General features: G+C 47.4%; 1 protein-coding gene across 5 annotated transcripts in view; it reads left to right on the top strand.

Annotated features, from left to right (window-relative positions):
- The window catches only part of LOC123620555 (leucine-rich repeat-containing protein 37A2-like), a 51,155-nt gene extending 37,578 nt beyond the window's left edge, over positions 1-13,577 (top strand). For 4 of the 5 annotated variants that reach the window (XM_045525889.1, XM_045525891.1, XM_045525886.1 and 1 more), the window contains 6 exons: positions 2,186-2,304; positions 4,583-6,369; positions 6,712-6,816; positions 11,802-11,854; positions 13,200-13,340; positions 13,447-13,577. In XM_045525889.1, coding sequence (XP_045381845.1) covers positions 2,186-2,304; positions 4,583-6,369; positions 6,712-6,816; positions 11,802-11,854; positions 13,200-13,340; positions 13,447-13,522 — 2,281 coding nt within the window. In that variant the 3' untranslated portion in view covers positions 13,523-13,577. Of the gene's footprint in view, positions 1-2,185; positions 2,305-4,582; positions 6,370-6,711; positions 6,817-11,801; positions 11,855-13,199; positions 13,341-13,446 lie in introns of those variants that run through there. The other variant, XM_045525888.1, reaches the window with a different exon arrangement.
- Positions 13,578-22,263: the final 8,686 nt, after the last annotated feature.

The following is a 22,263-nucleotide window of genomic DNA, read 5'->3' as shown; positions in this document are numbered from 1 at the left end:
AGTTTCTATTGCAATGCCTTCATATTCACTGATCTTTTCTTCTGCAGTGTCTAATCTGCCATTCATTGTGTCCTGTGGATTTTTCATCTAGACATTGTAGTTTTTAATACCTAGTTCAGTCTCAGTCTGTTTTATATCCTCTATGCCTCTACTTAACATTTTTAGTCTTTAAGTTTTTGAAATAACTGTTTTAATGTCCTTGTCTGGTCATTTTAACATCTGTGTAGGTTCTGAGTTGGTTTTGATTGATTGCTTTTTCCCTTCAATATGGGTCGTATTTTCTTGCTTCTTTGCATGCTTGGTGATTTTCTATTTGATCCTAGACATTGTGAATTTGAGTTTGTTGAGAGTACCCATTGCCCCATGAATCACGAGGTTTTCCAGTCTAGCTTGTGGTAACAGGCACTATTCCTAATCCTGTGCAATATCTGATTATTCTTCTGTCTAATCCTTTTGGGTGGTTCTTTTCCTAGGCTCAAGGAGTTTCTTCACACACACGCACCAATCAGTACTTTGCTGAATGCTAAGGCGATCCCTCTGCCTATCCCGGAATTCCCTGTCTGTGTGCCTCTTTTCTCTCTAGTACTTTGCAAGGTGGGAATTCTTGCCACTTTGGTTTTCCCAGACTCTCAGCTCCATTTCCTTAATCAGAGAGTCCACCGGTCTATGCCTGAGTTTCCTCTCCCTGCACCACGGCCCGGAAACTCTCTCAAAGCGGTAAGCTAGGGCAGTCACAGGTCGCACTTCATTTACTTCCCATCTCACAGAGATCACTGTTCTTCATTGCCTGATGTCCAGTGTCTTGAAACCTGTCGTTTAATATATTTTATCTGGTATTTTTAGTTGTTTCAGGCACAAGGCTCAATGTCCCTATTACTCCATCTTGGCCTGAAGCCAATACTATTCTTTAAGTCTGTTTTGTTTTGATCCAGGATCCAATCAAAGATGAGGCATTGCATGGCATGTCTTTGTTTCCTTTTGTCTAAAACATTTCTCTACCTTTTTTGGTCTTTTGTGACATTGGCACTTTTGAATAGTCTAAGAAAGTTGTCTTATAAATTCTCCCATGATCTGGATTTGTCTGTTTCCTCATGATTAGATTCAGGTTAAACATTTTTGGGACGAATACTACATAGGCGATGTATCCTTCCTACCTCATGACTTCAGGTGGCCCATGATGCTAAGTTTAATCACTTGATTAAGGTGTTATCTTCCAGATGTCTCCATTGTAAAAGTATCTTTTCCCTTGGTAATTAATAATCTCTGTGGTGATACTTTGGTATCAGTGAAGATCCTGTTCTCAAACATCTTTTTACCCAACTGTGCATCCGTGGTGATCCTCATCTGAATCAATTATTATGTTGGTGGTTGCAAAATGACACTTTTCTAATTCTGTCATTCTTCTACATTTATTAGTTGGCATTATTCTATTAAACAAGGACCCCTCCCTTTTCTTTTACAGCATCCATGTGAATTCATGGATTCTTCTTTATAGTAATTATGTGGTACCTTATTATCATCATTATTCTTTTGAATGCCCAAATTGTCCAGGTTTGGCCAATGCAATCTCCATTATTGTTTAACCCCACGATATGGATTAAACTAAGCTGTTATTTATGCCCAGAGTAATTTCTAATATTTACCACTCTCAACAGTAATTGAGAAAGGGACTTCAGAAGTTGGGGGCTTATTTGGACTCTTCTTAGAAGTCGGTCTTCTTGCTGTGTACTCTCAATCCAAATTGAGACTTTTGAGTTGGGAGAAGATAACTTCTGAATTAAACTACAAATCAAATCACCCAATTTTAATCCCTTTTATTTTATCTTAATTTTTATTTTTTTAAGAGACAAGTTCTTGCTATGTTGCCCAGGCTGGTCTTGAACTCCTGGCCTCAAACAGTCCTCCTTCCTCAGCCTCCCATGGGGCTAGAATTGCAGGTGTAAGCTACCATTTCTGGCAACTCTAATCTCTATCACCTTTATTCTAGGCATACCATACCCACTGCCATGCTCACCCACCTCTGTCCTTCCTATCGGCCATCTGGTTCCTACCCAACAACTGACCAGGCCATATGCCTCAAGAACTCCTTTTTGCCTACGCCTGTGGTAGCCTTGGCCTGCCTCTTTTACCAACAGAAGATTGGTACCTACTTTACGTTAATTTAATTCTCTGTTTCCATTTATAGGATCTTACCTAGCCGTCTGGCCTGCTGCCTCTGCCAATTTAAAAGTAATATTGAGGCTGTCTGCAAGACAGTGAAGCTACAGTGTGACAATGCATGTCTGACAAGCACCACAGATTGTCGTGAGTCTAAATTGCCTGATGATAAATGTTTAAATTTTTATTTGCTGTTTAATTTTTAATTGTTAATTGATAGTTTTTAAGCTAATGTTGTCATTGCTTTATTTTTATTCATTCATTCAGAGTTAAACTCCCTAAATTTCTGAACTACTCCCTTGCTGAAAGTCAAGTTCTCAGTTATTATTATGTAACTTAATAATATAACTGTTCCATGTCCATAAAGGACCAGGAGGAAGGAATGGAAGGGCAAGGGCATAACATTATTGGCCACAACTGTGTACTGTGCCCTTTGCTTGGTGTTTTGCCTCCTGGTGACAACTTGTCCACACAGCACATCGCAGTTTATAAACTGGTTTTATATGCATTAGATCTCAAGTGCCCTCTGCCTTATAGGACAGGTGTAGATCTGGTTTTGGTTTGTTTGTTTTTATAATTTTATAGAAGAGTAAAAGTGACTCTGTTTTATTTGGAACCCGAGAGTTTCTGGTTCCACAGCCAGAAAATGCTACCTGGCTCTTCTAACGGAATGGAGGGCTCTTCCATTCTTAGACTGTCCAACTCTGAACTTGCTCTGAATCTTAAGCTTTTCTAGCCACAGAGCAAACACTCAGGTGCTTTCAAGTGTTTTTCTACATATTGGGTTTATTAGCGCTAACTTCATGACTTCCAAAATGCGACTGCTTTCATGTCCAGACAACCTGAATACGGGTCTCTACCAGTGACACAGGGCAGATAATCAATAAGAACACTTTGCTACTTATAGAAACACAGTGTTGCTCACTTTCTACAACAGTTCTTCACCAACTGTATTATATTATTCCATTCTTCCCCAGAGGTGGGCAGAACAAACATTTTTAATCTTGTTTTACAGATGAGGACAAACAAGATCAGAGGCGTTAAGTGCCGTAGCCTATCGCCAGGTCTTCTGTCCCCAACTCTGGGTTCTCCACAAGCCCATGTTCCTTCTTTCTCATAGTGCTTACCTACTCCTTGGACCCTCACCACCACCACAAAAACTTTTAATTCTGGAAAAGAAACCCAGCTACACCATGGTACACTTGTCCTTCATGCAGTTAGAAGCTTTGGATGGTACCCCAAGTAAAGCTGGAAATTACAGAAATGAAATAAAAGCAAAGTAGGCATCTGACAAAAGTTGCTTTTTCCCTTCTGCCTCAAGTAATTACCTCAAGTAATGGTTTTTTGGTTTGTTTTTTTTTTGAGACAGAGTCTCACTCCGTTGCCTGGGCTAGAGTGCCGTGGCGTCAGCCTAGCTCACAGCAACCTCAAACTCTTGGGCTCAAGCGATCCTCCTGCCTCAGCCTCCCAACTAGCTGGGACTACAGTCACGCACCACCATACCCAGCTAATTTTTTCTCTATATATTTTTAGTTGTCCAGCTAACTTCTTTCTATTTTTTTAGTAGAGACGGGGTCTCGCTCTTGCTCAGGCTGGTCTGGAACTCCTGAGCTCAAACAATCCGCCCGCCTCGCCCTCTCAGAGTGCCAGGATTACAGGCATGGGCCACCACGCCCGGCCCTCAATTACTGTTTATCCAGAAATTTCTGTCATTCCTTCAATTTATTGAACATTCCACACAGGCATACAATCTGGCAAATTAAAACTCTCTTCACGTCCACCCGAGATCCCTGCCTAAATTTAAGGAAAGAACCGGGATGGACCTACTGGTTTCTGTGTGGAGAGAGCCTTCTGCCCTGGGTGCCAGTACACATGGCCGCAGGGGCCTCGCAGGGGAACTGGCGGGGAGGCGGAGAAGGCCGCGTCCAGAGGAGGACCTCTCAGCAGTGGGCGTGGGGCCTGTGCTCTCGCTCCCCTCAGGGGACTGTCTTTCGTCCTGTTCCTCTGTGATGGCAGCGAGAACGCAGGCGTGCCCCCTGCATGTGAGCAGGACAGCACGGGCTAGGGGAGCCTGAGGAAGCAGATCCGCAGAGAGGCTGCCTCAGTGGGGGGCGCTCGGCTTCTGCCCTGGGCTTGGGCTGAGTGCTGGGCCCTTGCGGACCAGTGGAATAATCCTACATAGAGTTGCTGTATTTCACATTATGAAATGTTCTCAGTAGGTAGACACTGTTTCAAAAGATGCCTCTTTCTCCTTTTGCTGTGGCCGCCTCATAGGTTTCAGTTTGGGTTAGTTTTTCTCCTCTCTGAATGGCACTCACCTGTTTGGTGACTGATGATTTCTTTGACTGGATATATGGTTGTTGCCTGAAAAAAAGCTGCTCCATCAGTCTTCCATGATCAAAACCAGTCTCTTCTTTTTTGACAGGTGAAGAAGCATCTCTAGGGAATACAGAAGGATCGCTCATGAAGGTATTACAAGCCCGAAAGAAGCACACCAGCACTGAGCTGACTATTGAGCCAGAGGCACCCTCGGATAAACATGGCATCAGCTTGTCAGGCTTCACGAACAAGCCGCTGGACTTCAATGACGAAAGCAATGTTATTAGTGCACTAAATTACATATTGCCTTACTTCTCAGAGGGAAATCTAGAAGATGTAGAATCAACGTTATTACCGTTCATTAAACTGCTTTTTTCAAACGAACAAGATGGAGACAAGCCCCTGAGTCATCTGCAAAACAATATAAAGACCCCCTCTCTTCAACCTGCATCCAACAATCCAATGTACACAAATAAACTGAGGAAACTGTATTTCCTGAAAAATTTATTACATGCCGAAATTCAAGAAAAAATTGATGAGGTTAAAAAGAAAGAAAAAGCTACTATGCTTATGCAGTCCAGCCTTTTAGGTCCCAAATTTAAACGCCAAATCTTTCCCAAAAAATTGGAAACCGCTCAACCACAGGAAAACAGCCTGGCAGAGACTGAGGGTATAGGGAAAAGGCGGCAGAGGATGAAGATAGTCCTCAAGGGGCCCAAGGGCATAAGGAAAAAGCTCTTAGTAGAGGAGAGAATCAGGAGGAAACAGAGTGCCTGGCCAGTTGCAAAGGAAATTGCCGAAGCGAGAAGGCTTGGGAGACCAGTCCCAAGTGAACTGGAACAGCTTCCCGGGGTGCAGAGCCCCAAGAAGTTTGTGGGAAGCTCCTTGCACACCAAGCCTTCGTTCACGCAGGAGCATGAGGCAGCTGTCTCTTCTTTACTGCAACAGGTCTCGGTGGGCGTGTCTGCTGCTCCCACCACTGCAAAACCCCCACCTAAGGTTAAAAACAAATCAAAAGACTTGACCGACACCATTTTTGTTTTAGAAGACGCAAATGCTAGAGTTAAAAGTATGGAGGCTGCTAAGCCAATCGTACATTCCAGAAAAAAATACCGCTTTCGTAAAACTCATTCCCATGTGGCCCATGGGACACCCAAGGGCAAACTAAGTCAAGAGGTCAAAACGGAAAGTTTGCTCAAAAGACTGGTGTTTGCAAACAGGCCTCCGTTCTCTCCAGTCAGGAGCCTCATCAATTCCCCTTCACGTGAAGCTTTTTCATCTTCAGGAGACCCGAGTCATCAGGAGAATCCTTTTCCAGAGTTATTTTCCCTTTCAGAAGTTTCTACAGCACACATTGGTACATCCCCTGAAGGAAATGCAAAGATTTCTGTAGCAAGCACTGCTGTGCCCGGAGAAGCTGTCCCTGAAAGCCCAACCTATGAGAATCCTTCCACTGCAGGGTCCACTGGGGCTGCATTCAACATAATGCCAACGGTTAAAGAAGCCAGCGAAACCCAGTGGGAATACCACAACACCGGCACTGACTTCACCCCCATGCCCCACGACTTTAATTATCCCGTGCGCTCATCCCCAGGTGATCAGTTTGAAATGCAGCTAAACCAGCAGCTACGATCCCTCATCCCCAACAATGATGTGCGAAGGCTCATTGCTCACGTCATCCGGACTTTGAAAATGGACTGTTCTGAGAGCCATGTGCACTTGGCCTGTGCCAAGCTCATCGCTAGAACAGGCCTCCTGATGAAGCTTCTCAGTGAGCAGCAAGAAGTGAAAGTATCCAAGGCAGAATGGGACACAGATCAATGGAAAACCGAGAACTATATCAGTGAGAACACAGAACCCCAGAGCGAGCAGAAAGAGCAGGAGTCAAGTGAGGTGAGGACAACTGCAGAAACAGGATGGACTTTTCCATCATTTAGCACAGGCCATGAAAACACCCACGCAGCGAGACCCGGGTAGACAAGCCCATATTTTGTCCTGGCCGTGACACTGATCTCCCACTTTGCTCATTTAGGGAATGAAACAGACCTAACACTCAAGATAAATTGTAGAGCAAAATCCTTAATAATAAGATTATGTAACACATTAAACTTGGTATGTTCTTTAAGAACCTGTAAGCTACTTACCTGGAAGAATGGGGTTTTGAATAGTTAGCTTTCATCCTTTCTGTCTCTTTGTTTGTTTTTTTTTTTTTAATTGTTCTTTCCTTTTTTTTAGCTCACTAAAAAAGTTCCAGGATATGGCTATAACAACAAACTCATCTTGGCAATATCTGTGACTGCAACAGTGACGATTTTGATTATAATTTTCTGTCTCCTTGAGGTAAGGACAACAGTTAATTCAGGTCTCCAGAATACATCCTTTACAATAGATTCAGAACCCATGAATTGAAAATCAAATCTACTTTCCTACCTACTATTACTTGACATTCCTCTTCAGTCACTAAGACTGAGGTATGCTTTGTTCTTTTATTGCAAAGTATATACAAGGATTTTTGAAGTAACCCCACTCCCAGGAGGTCACTGTGGATTGAAACCAAGTTAACAAACCACGATGCTATTTTGAGAAGTTAAAGTTAAGAAAGCTAAAGTTGATATGACAGCAAAATTTTTCCAACCCAAAACTATGTCAACAATTTGATGTACTCACCAATCACTCTCATTCTACCACTGATTTCTTTCTTTGTTGCTGAAATATATTATCTCCACCCTCACTGAGCTGTCATCACCCTGGGGAGAAAGGACACAGGCAAAGATAGAAGTGTCATCTTGTAGATTCAATAGATTCAGGTAGCATCTTCCTCCAGTGTGTAAGGCATTGTCTAAATAGGTCCAGTTAAAGCCCTGTGGCTAAACCCTGCATCCAGCTACTCTAAGGTGTGTCATATTTACAGTGGCTCCTTCCTGGAGCTTGCCTCCGTTTACCTTTTGTTCAATTTCATAATGGTCTATTACTTTTCACAGCAGGTAGGTTCTAGCATATTAAAAGACTGGTTTAATAAGGTGACAATCATGACTCTACCCTACCAATCCAAATTAATTTACCTTTTCTCCTGTCGAGGCCACCCTCCATTCCAGCCAAAGCAGCCCCACACCGTACCCCAGTCACACCATGCCCATCCCTGCTTTCGTCTGCACCTCAACCCATCTACAATTCTCTTATTTCACTCTGCCCGTGGAAATGCTGTGAACCTGTCAAAAGCCAGCTCACATTCATCTTTCTTCTTGATGCCTTCCCTGAATACTCCAGCCCTCCTGGTCCTAGTCCCTCTGTGAGATTTGTCACCATTTCTTAGAGGCCATGGTGAAGCATTTTCCCCTCCCCTCAGAACTTAAAAATGTGGCAAACAATTTTTTTAAAGACGGCTATCCGAGACAGAATCCCCTGGGTCAGCACATGCAGCAGAGCAGAGCCACAAGGACCAGTGGCCCCCTGGTCCACGAGGCAGGAGCAGAACCTGGCGGAATGTACGGGTTGACTGGCCCTTGTCTGGATGCTCAGGACCAGAAGTGTTTCAGATATCAGATTTTTCAAATTTTGAAATATTTCCTTTATACTTACCAGCTGAGCATCCCTAATCTGAAAATCTGAAATCCAAAATGCTCCAGTGAGCATTTCCTGGGAGTGCCATGTTGGTGCTCAAACATTTCAGACGTTGGAGTATTTTGGATTTCAGATTTTCAGATTAGGGATACTCAACCTGTATTAACTTATCTAAAGAAAAACACATCTATCTGCAGGAGGCTGGTCAGTAGTAAAAACTTAGAAAAGGTGAGGAAGAGACCAGCGTGGGCAGCGTCCATCCAACCATCGCACAAGAGCACACTGGGCCTCAGGCGGCAGACGTGGGGTCAGGCCCACTGCTGAGACTGTGCCTAGGGGGAGAGGGCCGCATCCTGGCAGGCACCTCAGCCCTTTCCATTAAACTCTGGATTCGGCTGATTCCTTTTGTTCTAATTCTGTTTTCCCTAAGTCGCTTTCTGGTTGTACTTGAGCGTGCCGCGGAGGCCTCCCTCCACAGAGGTTTTGTCTAAGGAGCAGATGTATTTCTCATCGACAAGGCATGATCTGGCATTCTGATTGTTGGTCAGTCTTGTGATCTTGGTATGGTGACACTGCTCCAAGAGGAAGAAGTGAATTGAGGACAGAGTCTGATTTCGGAGCCCAGGAAGCAGAGACCAGCATGGGGTCAGTTTGTCAAGGCCTCAGGAAGACGGTCCCTGGCCATTACCCAGACAGTACCCTCTGCATCATCTCCAGGTGGCATGTGGCCTTTTGCTTTTTTTTTTTTTTTTTTTTGAAATTCCTATAAACTCCTCTATTGCTTTTAGTTTCTATGTACAGTTTAACCTTATATTTGTATTTATATCTTTTCATTATTTCCTCTCCCCACTTAGATGATAAGTTTTTTGAGGATAAGGTAGTATGTGGTGTTTTACCTTTAGTAGACGAAGGCATTTCCAGGAAGAGGGATGTGGCATTTTGTTAATTCCACAATGAGGAATAACGCAACCTAATATTTATTTGAATTAGCATATAGAGTCTGGCAACAGACAATCCATGTGTTCCTAAGGCTCTTGAAATGTCACCTTTTCATATTCCAAGCAGTGAAAGAAAATGAATAAATGGAAATGGAGCAGCTCTGCCTAGCTCTTTGGGTGACACGTAATGGCAGATCCCTATCTCTCACCTTAAGCATATATCAGTGTATGTAAAAAAAGAAAAGTATTAGAAAGAAAATAGAAGCAATATTTTTATAATCATGTGATGGAAAAGAGCTTTCTACGCCTGATAGCACAGGCAGAAACCTTTGGTGGATTTGACCACCTTGTCTGTGAGACCACTGGCAAACTTAGCCCTGGGGGAGGCCAAGCATGGGCTGGAGAGTTTTCCGTATACTGTCTGGTTTAATCCTCACAACGCTCCTGTGAGGAAGAGACCATCATCCCTCTTGTACAGATGAAGGAGATCACCTTAAAGCCCCAGTAGCAAACCAAACACAGAGCCTAGATCCCGCTCACTGCAAAGCCTGCGTTCTTCATTACCGTTCCGCCTCCTTAAAGACAAAAACACCGGGAAGTATTTGAAACATTGAAATACAATGAAAACCTTTGAAAGCATTGATATATTTAATATAAAAAGAGTGTTATAAATCAACAAGCCCAACAATCCAGTGGAAAAGGGAACAAAGGCTATGACGAGCAGGTGTGATTTTAGTCTGAGCCATCCCATCGGCGGCCCTCACCTCACGGCTTACCTGGTGTGGGGGCGGGGAAAGAGGCCATCCCTGATATTTTCTTCTAGTACTTTCATGACATTGTATTATTTAAATTTTTTAACACATATGGAATTTGTTCTATTATTTGTTTTTTAGTACGGTTGAGGTACAGGATCTTTTATTGTCTTACATGAATACCCAATTGTTTTAAAATAATTTTTGTGGAATGATTCATTCTTTCTTCACTGACCTAAAATACCATCTATATCTGAAATCTGTTCTCTTCCATTGATCTAGTTGTCTTTCTGTACCAGTACCAGTATCATACCACTTAATTCCAGTTGCTTTGTGACATATTTTGAGTTAAATATTTGGCAGATCAACCTCCTTCTCGTTGGTCTTATTTTTTTCATACATGTCATAGCTATTCTTGCATATTTTCTCTACCAGACATCAGCTAGCCAGTTTTTGTAAAAAACTATCATGGGATTGGAAGAGGATCACATTAAATTTGTAGACTAATTTGAGAATTGACATCTTTATATCATTCTAGGAACATGGTATCTCATGGTGTGTATTCATTTCTTCCTAATGTCCTTCGGAAGAGTTTTCATGTTTGCATCACATAGACCTTACATCTCCTGTTAGGTAAAAGATCTTTGTATCTTTGTTCCTAAATACTTTATACATTTCTATTGTGTTTGTAAGTGGAATCTTTCTTCCATTTTCTAATTAGTTATTGGTGGTACACAGGAAAGCTATTGAGGTTTGTGTGCTGATCTCTTGATTTTGTATATAACCACCTTACTGAATTTTCATATACTTCCAATAAAAAGTTGATTCTCTTGGGCATTTTAGCTTGTCTATCATTTCATATGGAAACAGTGATACTTTTGTTTCTTCCTTTCCAATGCTTACAACCCATTTATTTTTCTTATTGCATTGATCATGACCTCCTCAACAATGATGAATAATAGCAATAATGACAGGCGTCCTACTCTTGTTCTTGACTTTAAAACAATGCTGTTGTATAGGTTTGTGATAGATACTTTGATCAAGTTAAGGATGTTTCTTTTTTTTCCTAATTTTAAGAGTTTTTATCAGGAATTATTCGTTATCTAAGACAGTCAATAAAATGTATTAAGTGCCAGCTGCATACAAGACCCCAAGCTAGGTACAGTTGGCCCTCTGCATTATTGGGTTCCACATCTGCAGACTCAACCAACCAGTGAATCCAAATATTTGAATGAATAAAATAAAATAAAAAATAGAGTGTAATAACATAGCATTTACATTGTATTAGATATTATAAGCAACCTAGAGGTGATTTAAAGTATATAGGATGATGTACATAGGTTATGTATACACACTATACTATTTTATATAGGGACTTGAGGGTCCTTGGATTTTGGTATTGGATGGGGGTGGGGGGAATCTTGGAACCAGTACCCTGAAGATACCAAGGAAAGAGTCAAAGAATAATTAAACAAGATAGAATTCCTATCTTCAGGCCAGGCACAGTGGCGCTTCATGCCTGTAATCCTAGCACTCTGGAAGGGTGAGGCAGGAGGACTGCTTGAGGTCAGGAGTTCAAGACTAGCCTGAGCAAGTGCAAGACCCTATCTCTACTAAAAATAGAAAAATTAGCCAGGTGTCGTGGCATGCACCTCTAGTCCGAGCAACTTTGAGAGGCTGAGGCAAGAGGATCACTGGAGCCTGGGAGTTTGAAGTTGCAGTGAGCTATGATCATGCCACTGTACTCTAGCCAGGGTGACAGAGCAAGATTCTGTCTCGAAAAACAAAAAGAATTCCTGTCTTCAAAGAAGTTATCTCTTAGCCTCACCTGTAGTCCCAGCTACTCAGGAGGCTGAGGCAGAAGGATCACTTGAGCCCAAGAGTTTGAGGTTACAGTAAGTTATGATGATGCCACTGTACTCTAGCCAGGGCAACAGAGTGAGACCCTTCTCTATTGAAAAATAAATAAAAAGTAGTTACCCCACTGGGTAGATAAGACTTAAAAGGAATGAACAAAGATTCGGAGATATTGGCCATTATGATGGATAATCATGATTGTTTTCTTCCAAAACAGATTTATGTTCACAGGGGAGGAACACAGGGAGAACTGGAAGGATCCTCGAGGAGGTAAATATTGGTCTGCCGATTTTTAAATTAGAATTTTAGAACTAGAGGAGAACTTAGAACTCATCTATTTCAGTCCCCTCATTTTACAGGGAGGAAACTGCCAGAGGCAGGACGAATACTTACTTACCCTAGCGCTTTGCCTTGTTCCAGCAAAGTTAGCTCCCCAGGAAAGCTGAGTTGGATAGGACTGGCAAGGACGCACCTACTGTCACCAGTGCTCCAAGGGAAGGTGGGGGAGTTGTGGTTGTGTCTGTCCCTGCTGGTGGTGGGCATCAGGCCAGGCCGGAGGGCTTTTCATAGGCTGTGGGGAAGAGATAGGGAAGGCCACATGATATGGGGGCAAGGGAGCTAGTCTCCTTCAAGACTGATGGAAGGTAGAAGATATGAATCCTGCCTCTAGAGTGGCAGGATAACCTACCTTCTCATCCTACTGGTTTTTGGGACCCCACTCTCTATTCCTTTTATCTCAACCTCATAGAATTTTAACTAGGAGAGACCTTAGGCAGTAGTTTGTCTCTTCCTCTTATAAGAAGGAAGTAGAGACACAGAAAGGGAAATTATCTTGCCCTGTGGTCACACTGCTAGTGAGTATCAGAAAGAGAATGGTCCCTTTCCAGCCGGGGGCTTCTCCATTGATTATACTCTACTTGGGCTGTGAGCTGCATTTTATATCACAAACAATACACATATGCTGTGTAGACATAAGTAATTTCTAAAACAATGCACTCTGATTTGTTTCCATTCTGTTCATATTCAAAAAGAATATTTTGTCCTTTAAACTGATTTCACAGCTCACTCCCCAGTGACAGCCTGCAGTATGAAAATCTGTAAGACAGATAACTTTGCTAGCTACACCCAGGCATTTGCTTGATGTGACTCAACTTATAGGGTAAAGCTTCTAGGAAAATAGAAGCACTTTATCCCTCACTCCCCAGCAAATGTTGCATGTGGGACTAAGTTGGAAAGGGACTGATGTAACATGCTTCTGGATAGAGTAAAACACTTCTGCCCTGTATGGTTGTGTGGTTTGTTCACTGCACAAGAGCACGTGGCCAAGGGGGTAAGTGGGGCTGATAATCCTGCCTGCACTCCATGCCAAGCCATGCACAAAGGTCTCCGCAGTGACATTGTGGGGCCCTCTTGGACAGACATGGAGAGCTTCTGGAATCCAGCACACATGGAATTATTTTCAGGATCCAAGGTCTGTAGTGATGTTGCTCACTGTGATTATGGACCAAGGTATGCATTTAGTCCTAATAAGACCGGAGATGTACATCGTGAGAGACCTAGAACATGGCAGGAATCACTAATTGTCTTGTGTGTGTGTGTGTGTGTTTCCCCCAAGGCGCTATTTCTGCGGATGGCGACCACTTTGGCTTAGGGATATGTACAGACCTCTCAATGCCACACGCCAGAAAAATATGGCAGAGAAGCTACACGACAAGGAGTCTTCTGATGAGGAGGAGATTTTCCACAAGGATGCAGGGTAAATGGCTGGGGACAATTTAGAATCGTATCTAAAATGAGGGATAATGAAAAGTTTAATTGCTCCTTTCAAGAGTGAAAGCCTTGGCATTGTCTTCCTATCCCAGGGAGCTCACGGAAGTTGTGGTGACCACACCGGTGGAGTCAGCTGAAGCACCGGAGGAGGAGGAGGAGGAAGCATAGTGCCCCAGCCTGCCTCAGGCAGCCTGTCAATAAATTCTCTAACATTGGCTTCTCAGCATCGCTTGTAAGAGACTTATTTTTCTCGTACTAAACTGTATCCATTGCCAATTCCACCCATATGGTAAGAAATTAAAATGTAACTAGTTAAATATTTATCTACACCTCACAAGGGCCACAGGAAAGAAAAACAGGACTGAGGTCCAAATCCCTGGTGCTGGCCAACACTCCCCCAAGGGCGGTGAGGGCAGAGGACTCCCAGGGGCTCCCCAGCCTCATTGCCCAGTCTGATCAGCCTCTGGGAACCTGAAAACATATCATCCTCAAATACAGTTGTTCTGGGGATCTCTCCCCTGGTTCTTCAAGAACCAGTCATTTGTGACATACTTGACCTCCTGCCCACAGGGGGTCGTCTACCTTCTGGCCCCTCTCATAGGGTCAGTGGGGTTGCCAGAATGTTTGGATGGCTGAGCCTCCCTGCACTGTGGGGCCGAGTCCTGTCTTTCTTCCCAGGCCCTCAATCTCCTGTGTGAATGTGTGTCTTGCCTTGGTAGGGTGTTCTCCACCCTTTAAAGCTGGAAAATTCACATTGGGTTATTGGTTTGTGTTTTCCTTTTAAAAATCCCAACCCTTGAATAGCTAGTGGGGAGGAGCTGGGGGGTAAGGTAAAGAAGAACGTGTGGGAGCAGTAATTTCCCAAGACAGCCCTCCTGCAGCCTTTCTCGCAGAAAACGCGTTCGTTGGAGGGGCTGCTTCTCCACTCACACGTTCTGCCCTGGCCACTCCTGACCCTCCCGCACCCCCAGCACCGCCCAGCACCAAATCCACCCACTTCCTGCCTCACCCAACGCAGATCCATGGCTGCCTTGTTCCAAGTGGTAACTCAAGTGCAACTCTGCAGAAGATGCAAGGGTTCCTCTGCTCCATCTTTAAAAAGTCATTAATAAATCACATTTAGCAAGTCGGTGAGAGTTAAGCACATTAGTGTGTAAAAGAAAACCTGAATGAACAAGAATTGACACTCTACCTAACTGAATGAATGCTGGCAGTTCAATAAGAGACGAAGAGCTGTGCACACCACGGAAGAACAGCACAGCAAGCCCCAGCGGCCCCAGCCGTTCGGCTGGGGAGCAGCCCCGCATGTATGCTGGTGAGGGGTCTGGCAAAGTGAACGGCCCTCAGTTCCCCACCTGGCCGATCCATTCACCAGTGCTGGGCAAGACACACACCTGTTGTCTTGATGCCTGCCCCAGTGACCTCCCAAAGTTCCTTACTAAGAATGAAAAACGAGTGTCTTTCTCTGTGTGTTGACTTCAGTGAGCCATCAAACATTTACTGAAGGCCAGGCGAGGTGGCTCACGCCTGTAATCCCAGCTCTTTGAGACACTGAGGCAGGAGGATCTCTTGAGCCCAGGAGTTTGAGGTTGCAGTGAGCTATGATGATACCACTGCACTCTAGCCCATGTGACAGAGCGAGACCCTATCTCAGCAGAAAACACTTACTGAGTTTAAAGCAGAAGACTGAATAGCAATAATCATAGGAAGCAGCAGTGGCAGCAGCCACCATTTACAATTTGCTTACTTAGTACTAAGCCCTAGGCTGGACATTTTACAGCCTTATAGCATTTAGCCCAACAATCCAAGGGACCATCATTATTTGACATATAAAGAAATGGCTCCAAGACCGTAGGCCACACATCCAAGACTATGAGTAAGAGTTTGAACCCAGGACTGTTAGACTCCCAAGCCTCCTAACCATTAGGCTTCCCTGCTGTAGGGTATAGGGCAGGGGCCTGTAGGGTGTAGGGCAGGGGCCTGGCCCGGTGGGCTTGGGCCTGTTGGGCCTGTGAGGATATCCGCCCCCCACGGAAGGTGCCCTAGGAGGCAGCAGGGGTGAGGCCCTGGTTGGAGGGGCCTCCCCCACCTGCGGGATTGTTAGCATTAGAGCTGGCCCCTCCCCGTGACCGTGACCCTGACTGCGAAGCTGCTAATGCTTTCAGAGGAATTGACTCTTACCCAACAGTGGAACGCTGAGGTGAACCTCAGTAGTGCCGACACTATTTTAAAATGTTATTTTATGCAATAAACTGTTGCTAGTCAGTGGGGCCCTCGCCCTGAGTAGTGCTTTGTATTGAAGGAATTGCTGCCATGTTGTGTGATTTTTGAATGATTTTGCAGTAAGGACCTGGTCTTTCTACTCACTGGCCTGGCTTCTGAATCCTTGCACAGCTTGCGCTTGCAGGAGGCCACCAGCCACCCATTAGCATATGATAGGGCCCCTCACTCTCTTGTGAAGGGCCTGGGGGGGTCGGTGGCAAACACTTGCGGGCAGGGGGCTCGTGTGTCAGGAGTGGGCAGCGAGGGGACAGTAAGTAAGCAACAGTGTCAGTGTGTATGCCACCTGCCACCTTTGCCACACCCAGCAGTCAGGGTCCCCCGTTGGGTAGGATTTCAGGGACTTTGGGGAGGTTTACTCACAGACACTCATATGGAAGCTGATTCCACCACGATGGCTGCTTTTCCTGGGCCTCACATGTCCAAGCACAGACCCTTGACACCAAATCACGTGAAACCTCAGGGATACAGGAGAGAGAAGGGGCTTAGGAGGGCTGGGCTATTTGAGCAGGGCCCCGGATTCAGGACTCATGGTTTTCGGGTTCAGCGTGGCCTATGCTTGGCTGTTGGCCTCCCTCAGAAGTTCCAGGAGACGCCCAGGGGTCCCTCCAGGGGAGGCCACCACTGTCCATTGTAAGAACAGAAGGAAACAGACTAAGGGACAGGCAATCGGGTTGCAGGGAAATGGGACGTTAAAAGACAACATTCAGGTCCACAGTTTCCTGTCCTTGAAGAACCCTTTCAGCCCACCGGGGGAAGGGGGGACCCTCTGCCCTTGTGGGAGCCCCAGCTTCCCCCAAGGGCCTTACCTCCTCGGGGCCAGTAGATGGCAGGTCCAGAGAGGAGAAAAGGAACTGGGGTTGAGGGCCGGGGCACCTGACGTGGTGCTGCCCCACTGTGGGCTCAGCCCCTCCACCCCCTGCAAGGTGCTTCTGAGGACACTTGTTTCCCCTTCTCCCCTTCTGCCTAAAGGGAGATGGGAGGTTTAGCCACCCCAACGCCAAAGAGCTCATCTCATCATAAAAGTAGCAATAGTAACTAATACATCGTGTGCACTTACCATGTGTTAGGCACTGTGCTTAGCGCATGTCATTTAATCTTCCCAACAATCCTACGAAGTAGGTGCTCCCACCCCCAGTGTGTAGGAAGCAAACCGAGACGCAGAAATCAGGCCATCCCGCCACCGCCCCGTCGCCGCCTGGGCCGCTCCCGGGCCCCCGCAGCTCCCTACCCTCTCGCCCAGGACTAGGGGTTCATGAGCGGGTTCGTGAGCGGGTTGGCGTCTACGGCCCCCGCCAAGCCCGGGGCCGTGCCAGCGCCCTGCGCGGCCCCGCGCAGCAACCTGGCGCCCGGCCTGCCCGCCCGCCCGTATATGCGGCCCTCGGCGCCCGTGCGGCCAGCGCAGTCCCTGGACGACCTGGCACGCGCCACCGCCGTGCCTCCTGCCGGCCTCCTCGGGAGCGCAGGGCGCTTCAAGGCCTGCAGCGTGGCGGGCTCCTGGCTGTGCCCGCGGCCCCTGGCGCGCAGCGACTCGGAAAATGTCTACGAGGCCATCCTGGACGTGCGCGGCCCGCAGCGGGAGGAGAGCCCCGAGCAGGTACGCAGCCGGGCGCGGGGAGGCGGGCGGGTGGCCGTGCCTGCACGGAGCCGGGGTGCGAGGGGACCTGCTCGGCTTAGCGTCCCGCTGGACGCCCGGCCCTGTGTCCACCGACTTCGGACGAGCTCACTTTCCCCGAACCCAAAACGAGAGTGGTACAGGCTCACAATCCTTTCCCTGCAATTCCCAAGGGCCAAAGCTCCCTGGGAGCCCAAAGGTTTTTTGTAACTCACCCCGTGACAAAATTGCACATGAACCGATATGAGGATGTTGATGGTCTTTATTTATCCCACTTAGTGTGAATGTTCATGTTTTGCTGCAGAAATGCAAATAAGCTCGATGGCAGGGTGCAGCCCAAGCCCTGCCGGGAGGTTATGTGACCTCTGGCAGGTGTGTGCTGTCCTAGTCTCTAAAATCCCAGGCGATCTGTATTCCGAAACGCACCTGGACGCGGGATACGGGCCTGTGGACCTGCACTGGCTCCACCTGCCTCGCCTTTGTCCCCGGAGCTTGGGGGTTCAGACTAGATGGATGTGAAAGTTCGGCGTCCCTTTCCCTTTTGGGCTGTTTCCAACATTTCAGGTTTTTTTTGAAAAAACTAAAACCAAAAACCTCTAGATGAGTTAGTTTCAGAAAGAAGTCCAGGTATGGTAAGGGGGGGAATTCTTTCCTCTTCCGAGTTCAGTGGTGTTAATTTGGGAAATCGAAAATAGAGGACGTTTTAAAAACACTCTTACATCCTCAGAATCCTCGCGGCGGCCCTGACATCTCGAACTTTAGCAACTTTTCAGGGAGGGGCGGCCTGAGAGCAAAACAAGCTGCGCAGAAACCGCGGACCCTGCGCCAGGCGCGTGATCACCTACGGGCGCTTCACTTCCTCTCTCGGGGTCTCGGTTTGTTCTTCAGCCCAAAGGGAGGGGCAGAGGCTCGGATTGGACTCTGCTGGGTGCCCTGCCAGCTGCTGATGAGCCACCTACCTCCCCCAGGCCTAGTGTCCTCGGGTGTAAGCACTGTACCTAACGATCAGGGCTGCGGCGAGCCTTAAACGGCGCGGGCCGTGGAAGCGCTGGGCAGTGGCGGGCGGTCCCCTCAGACCGCCTGGGGTCCCCCTGGGTGCGCTTGCGTTCTGGTCTGCGCCGCCTTCGCGGGGGTTTCTTCGGGGGCAGCCCTCCCCCTGGTGGCCAGGGTGGAGAACAGCACCCGGCGGACGGGGACGCAGGCGGGTCCCTGTGCCCCGTGGCTCTGCCAGCGGGCAGGTAGCTTCTCTGGGGTGGGTGGCCGGATGCCAGCGCTCCTTTCCCCAGCGCCCCTTCGTTTCTGGGCAGGCTCCCGGTGGCGCACTCCCAGGCACATTCTCTGTCCTGGCGACGGTGGGAGTGTGCTGTGCCCTGGAGGTGGGGGAATGGCCTTGCCCTCGGACAGCATGCACAGAGAGTGTGTGCTGAGGAGGGGCGAGGAGGCGGCCCTTGACCATGAACCAGGGCTCTGTAAGTCTGCCCCAGGGCCAGCCCGCAAGAGCCCAGACCAAGGAGGAAGGAGGTCCCCCAGGTCCTGGCGTCTCGGGTTGCTGAAGGCAGAGGCGCGAAGGTGACGATGAGAATGGCGTGTAGACGACCGGCCAGAGCGGGCATAGGGCCGAGGGTGGAGCCTTCCCCAAGTTTAACTGGATGGGCAAGAGCCAGGAGACCGGGAGGCTGAGGATGGGGAGGAGGGGGCTGCTGAGAGGGGATCCTGGGAGAAAAGATAAGGGAGGGCCCAGAACAGAGAGGCAAGGATGTGAGAAGAGGGGTCGCTGGCGAGGGTGAGGGGTGCCCTTCTGCAGGGCATCAGCTCAGGGCTCCGGGCAGGCTACTCGGCAGGGCCAGGGCAGCCCCAGAAGAGAGGAGCCTCTGCCATGTATGGCATTTTACAGCCTTGTCATTCACCGTTCACTCAAATAGCACATATTGAGCACCTGGTGTGTGCCGGTCACCCTGCTGGACACTGGCGACCCAAAGCATCATAAGACACAGTCGCAAAGGACCTAACAGTCCTGTGGGCTCTTACTCAAAGGCTTGCTGTTAGAGCCAGATTCCCTCGGCCCCGGGAACAGAATGACAGAGTCACTGAGGCTGTAAAAGGCAAAGGAGTTTATTGACTAGTTCGAACTAGGGTCCAAGCCCCGAGCACCAACGCAGTGGTCTCTTTCTATGGGCAGGGACCCCGCGCAGCGGGAGTACAGGTCTTATATATATATATATTTTTTTTTTTAGCTCTTTATCGCAACCAAGCGTTAAGCAAGCAAGCCTTGTATACAAAAGCGGACTTTGGCTGTTAGCTATAAGTTAGGCAAGCAGGCCTTGTATACAAAAGCGGACTTTGGCTATTAGCTATTAATTAAGCAAGCAAGCCTTGTATACAAAAGCGGACTTTGGCTATTAGGTATAAATTAAGCAAGCAGGCCTTGTATACAAAAGCGGACTTTGGCTATTAGCTATAAATTAAGCAAGCCATCACAGAATTAACTAAAATGTTGTTTCAGTCCTGTTCTACATTTTCCCCCCTTTTCTTTGTTTATACGAGCACTCCTGCTCGTATTTGGTTTATGGGCCTCTTATGTCTTTCATTTCTAAGCTCTGGTACTGCTGTCGCAAAACCATTAATTGTACAGTGTTAACCCGTTCTTTTACAAAGGCAACCAGCCTTTATATAAGGGCCGAGCTTTTTCTGCAAAACCTGGGATCCAGAGACAGCAGTACCCTACTGACCCCAGGAATTCTCGCACTTCTTGACATGAAGTTGGGGTGGGAATCCCTAACACAGTCTGTTTCATTGCCTCAGTCAGCCATCGCCGACCTCCTTTTATTTTATATCCTAGATAAGTGACTTCTTCTTTGCAGATCTGGGCCTTTTTAGCACTGGCCCGATATCCCCGTTCACTTAGCACCCTAAGCAGGTCCTTAGTGCCTTTCAAGCAGGTCTGTGGGGTTGGGGCAGCTAGTAGCAGATCATCTACATACTGCAGCAAAGTCATTTTTGGGTGGTTGGCACGGTATTCACCCAAATCATCATGAAGGGCCTCATTGAACAAGGTGGGTGAGTTCTTAAACCCTTGAGGCAGCCTTGTCCAGGTCAGTTGCCCCTGAATTCCCCTTTCCTCATCTTGCCATTCAAAGGCAAATATTTCCTGGCTGCGCGGGGCTACTGCCAAACTGAAGAAAGCATCCTTTAAATCCAGGACAGTGTACCAGGTTTGTGTCGGGAGAAGGGAGCTTAGCAGGGTATAAGGGTTGGGAACCGTAGGGTGGATGTCTAGGACCCGCGCGTTGACCTCCCTGAGGTCCTGCACAGGCCGATAATCTTTCCCACCCGGTTTCCTCACTGGCAACAACGGAGTGTTCCAAGCTGACTGGCACTTTCGGAGGATTCCAGCATCTAGAAGCCTTCGAATGTGGGGCATTATGCCCATCTTGGCCTCCTGGGGCATAGGATATTGCCTGACCCGGGCTGGTTCAGCTCCTGGTTTCAGTTCAATATAGAGAGGCAGCCGATGCTTTGCCCATCCTGCTCCCCCTGTCTCAGCCCAGGCTTCAGGAAACTCATGAAGCCAGTAGCTCATTTCCCCTTCCTGATTGATCTTCATGGGCTGATACAGTCGGTACTCGTCTGCCTGAGCCAAGGTCAAGATTTGAGTAACCCGGGGGCTACTGATAAGATTGCCTTTATTATCAGTTATTATTATTCCTTCTTCTTCAAAGTAGATACGGGCCTTTAATTTTGTGAGTATGTCCCTTCCTAATAATGGGGTGGGGCATTCTGGAATGACCATAAAAGCATGACTCACTTGCCCCGAGCTCAAATCTAACTTTCGTTGAGTGGTCCATTGGTAGGGCTTAATTCCAGTCGCCCCCTGTACCCAGCTAGTCTTATTGGATAGTTTTCCAGTAGTTTTGGTAATCACCGAGTATTCTGCCCCTGTGTCCACCAGGAAGCTAACTGGGTTCCCCTCCACTTGCAAAGTTACCCTGGGCTCGGGGAGGGGCACCGAACCCCGTCTTCCCTATTCACTATCTTCTCCTTGCCCTGCTAGTAAGACTCTCTTAGGCGATGCTCTGCTCCCTGGGCCCCCCTTTTTCTTGGGACATTCTCTAGCCCAATGTCCATGCTCCTTGCAGTGGGCGCACTGATCCTTGCCTAGTCTTTCCCTCCAGGGTCGTTCTTTGCCATCTGCCCCTGACTGTCCCCTTCCCATGGCTGCAAGTAGGATCTTAGCCATCTCCTTATTTGCCTTACCTGCCTCACCGGCCTGGAACTTCCTATCTTCCTGTCTCATTCTTTCTAACTTTTCTTCCAGCGTCTCCCTATAGTTATAGACTTTTTCCGCCACTTCCAGCAGGTCTTTCAAAGTTTTCTTACTCAGCCTTTCTATTTTTTGCACTTTACGCCTAATGTCCGGGGCTGCCTGGTTAACAAAAGCCATCATTACTGCCGCCTTGCTCTCTTCTGCAGTGGGATCTATGGGAGTGTACTGTCTGAAAGCCTCCATAATCCTTTCTAGATAAGCCGCTGGACTCTCCTCGGGCCCCTGCCGAACATCCCCTACCTTAGCCAAATTGGTCGGCTTCCGTGCCGCCGCCTGGAGACCGGCCATCAGAGTCTGGCGGTAGACCCGGAGACGCTCCCTACCTTCAGCCTCATTGTAGTCCCAGGGCGGCCGTTCAAGGGGAAAGGTCTGGTCGATGACCCGAGGGTTGACAGTAGGCCTGCCGTCCTCTCCAGGAACTAACTTTCGAGCCTCCCCCTGGATTCGCTCCCTCTCCTCCGTGGTAAAGAGAACCTTAAGTAACTGTTGGCAGTCGTCCCATGTGGGCTGATGAGTGAAAAGGACAGAATCTAAAAGGTTAATTAGATCTCTCGGATTATCAGAGAAATTTGCATTTTGAGATTTCCAATTATAAAGATCACTGGTGGAGAAGGGCCAGTACTGATGTGCCTGCTCCCCATCCACTCCCGGGGGTCCCACGGCCCTCCAGGGAAGCGCCCTCACTGGTTC

This window comes from Lemur catta, chromosome 15 (assembly GCF_020740605.2).
Source record: "Lemur catta isolate mLemCat1 chromosome 15, mLemCat1.pri, whole genome shotgun sequence".
Taxonomy (NCBI): domain Eukaryota; kingdom Metazoa; phylum Chordata; class Mammalia; order Primates; family Lemuridae; genus Lemur; species Lemur catta.
Note: the sequence above shows the minus strand (reverse complement) of the source record. Positions and strands in the feature narration are given on the sequence as shown.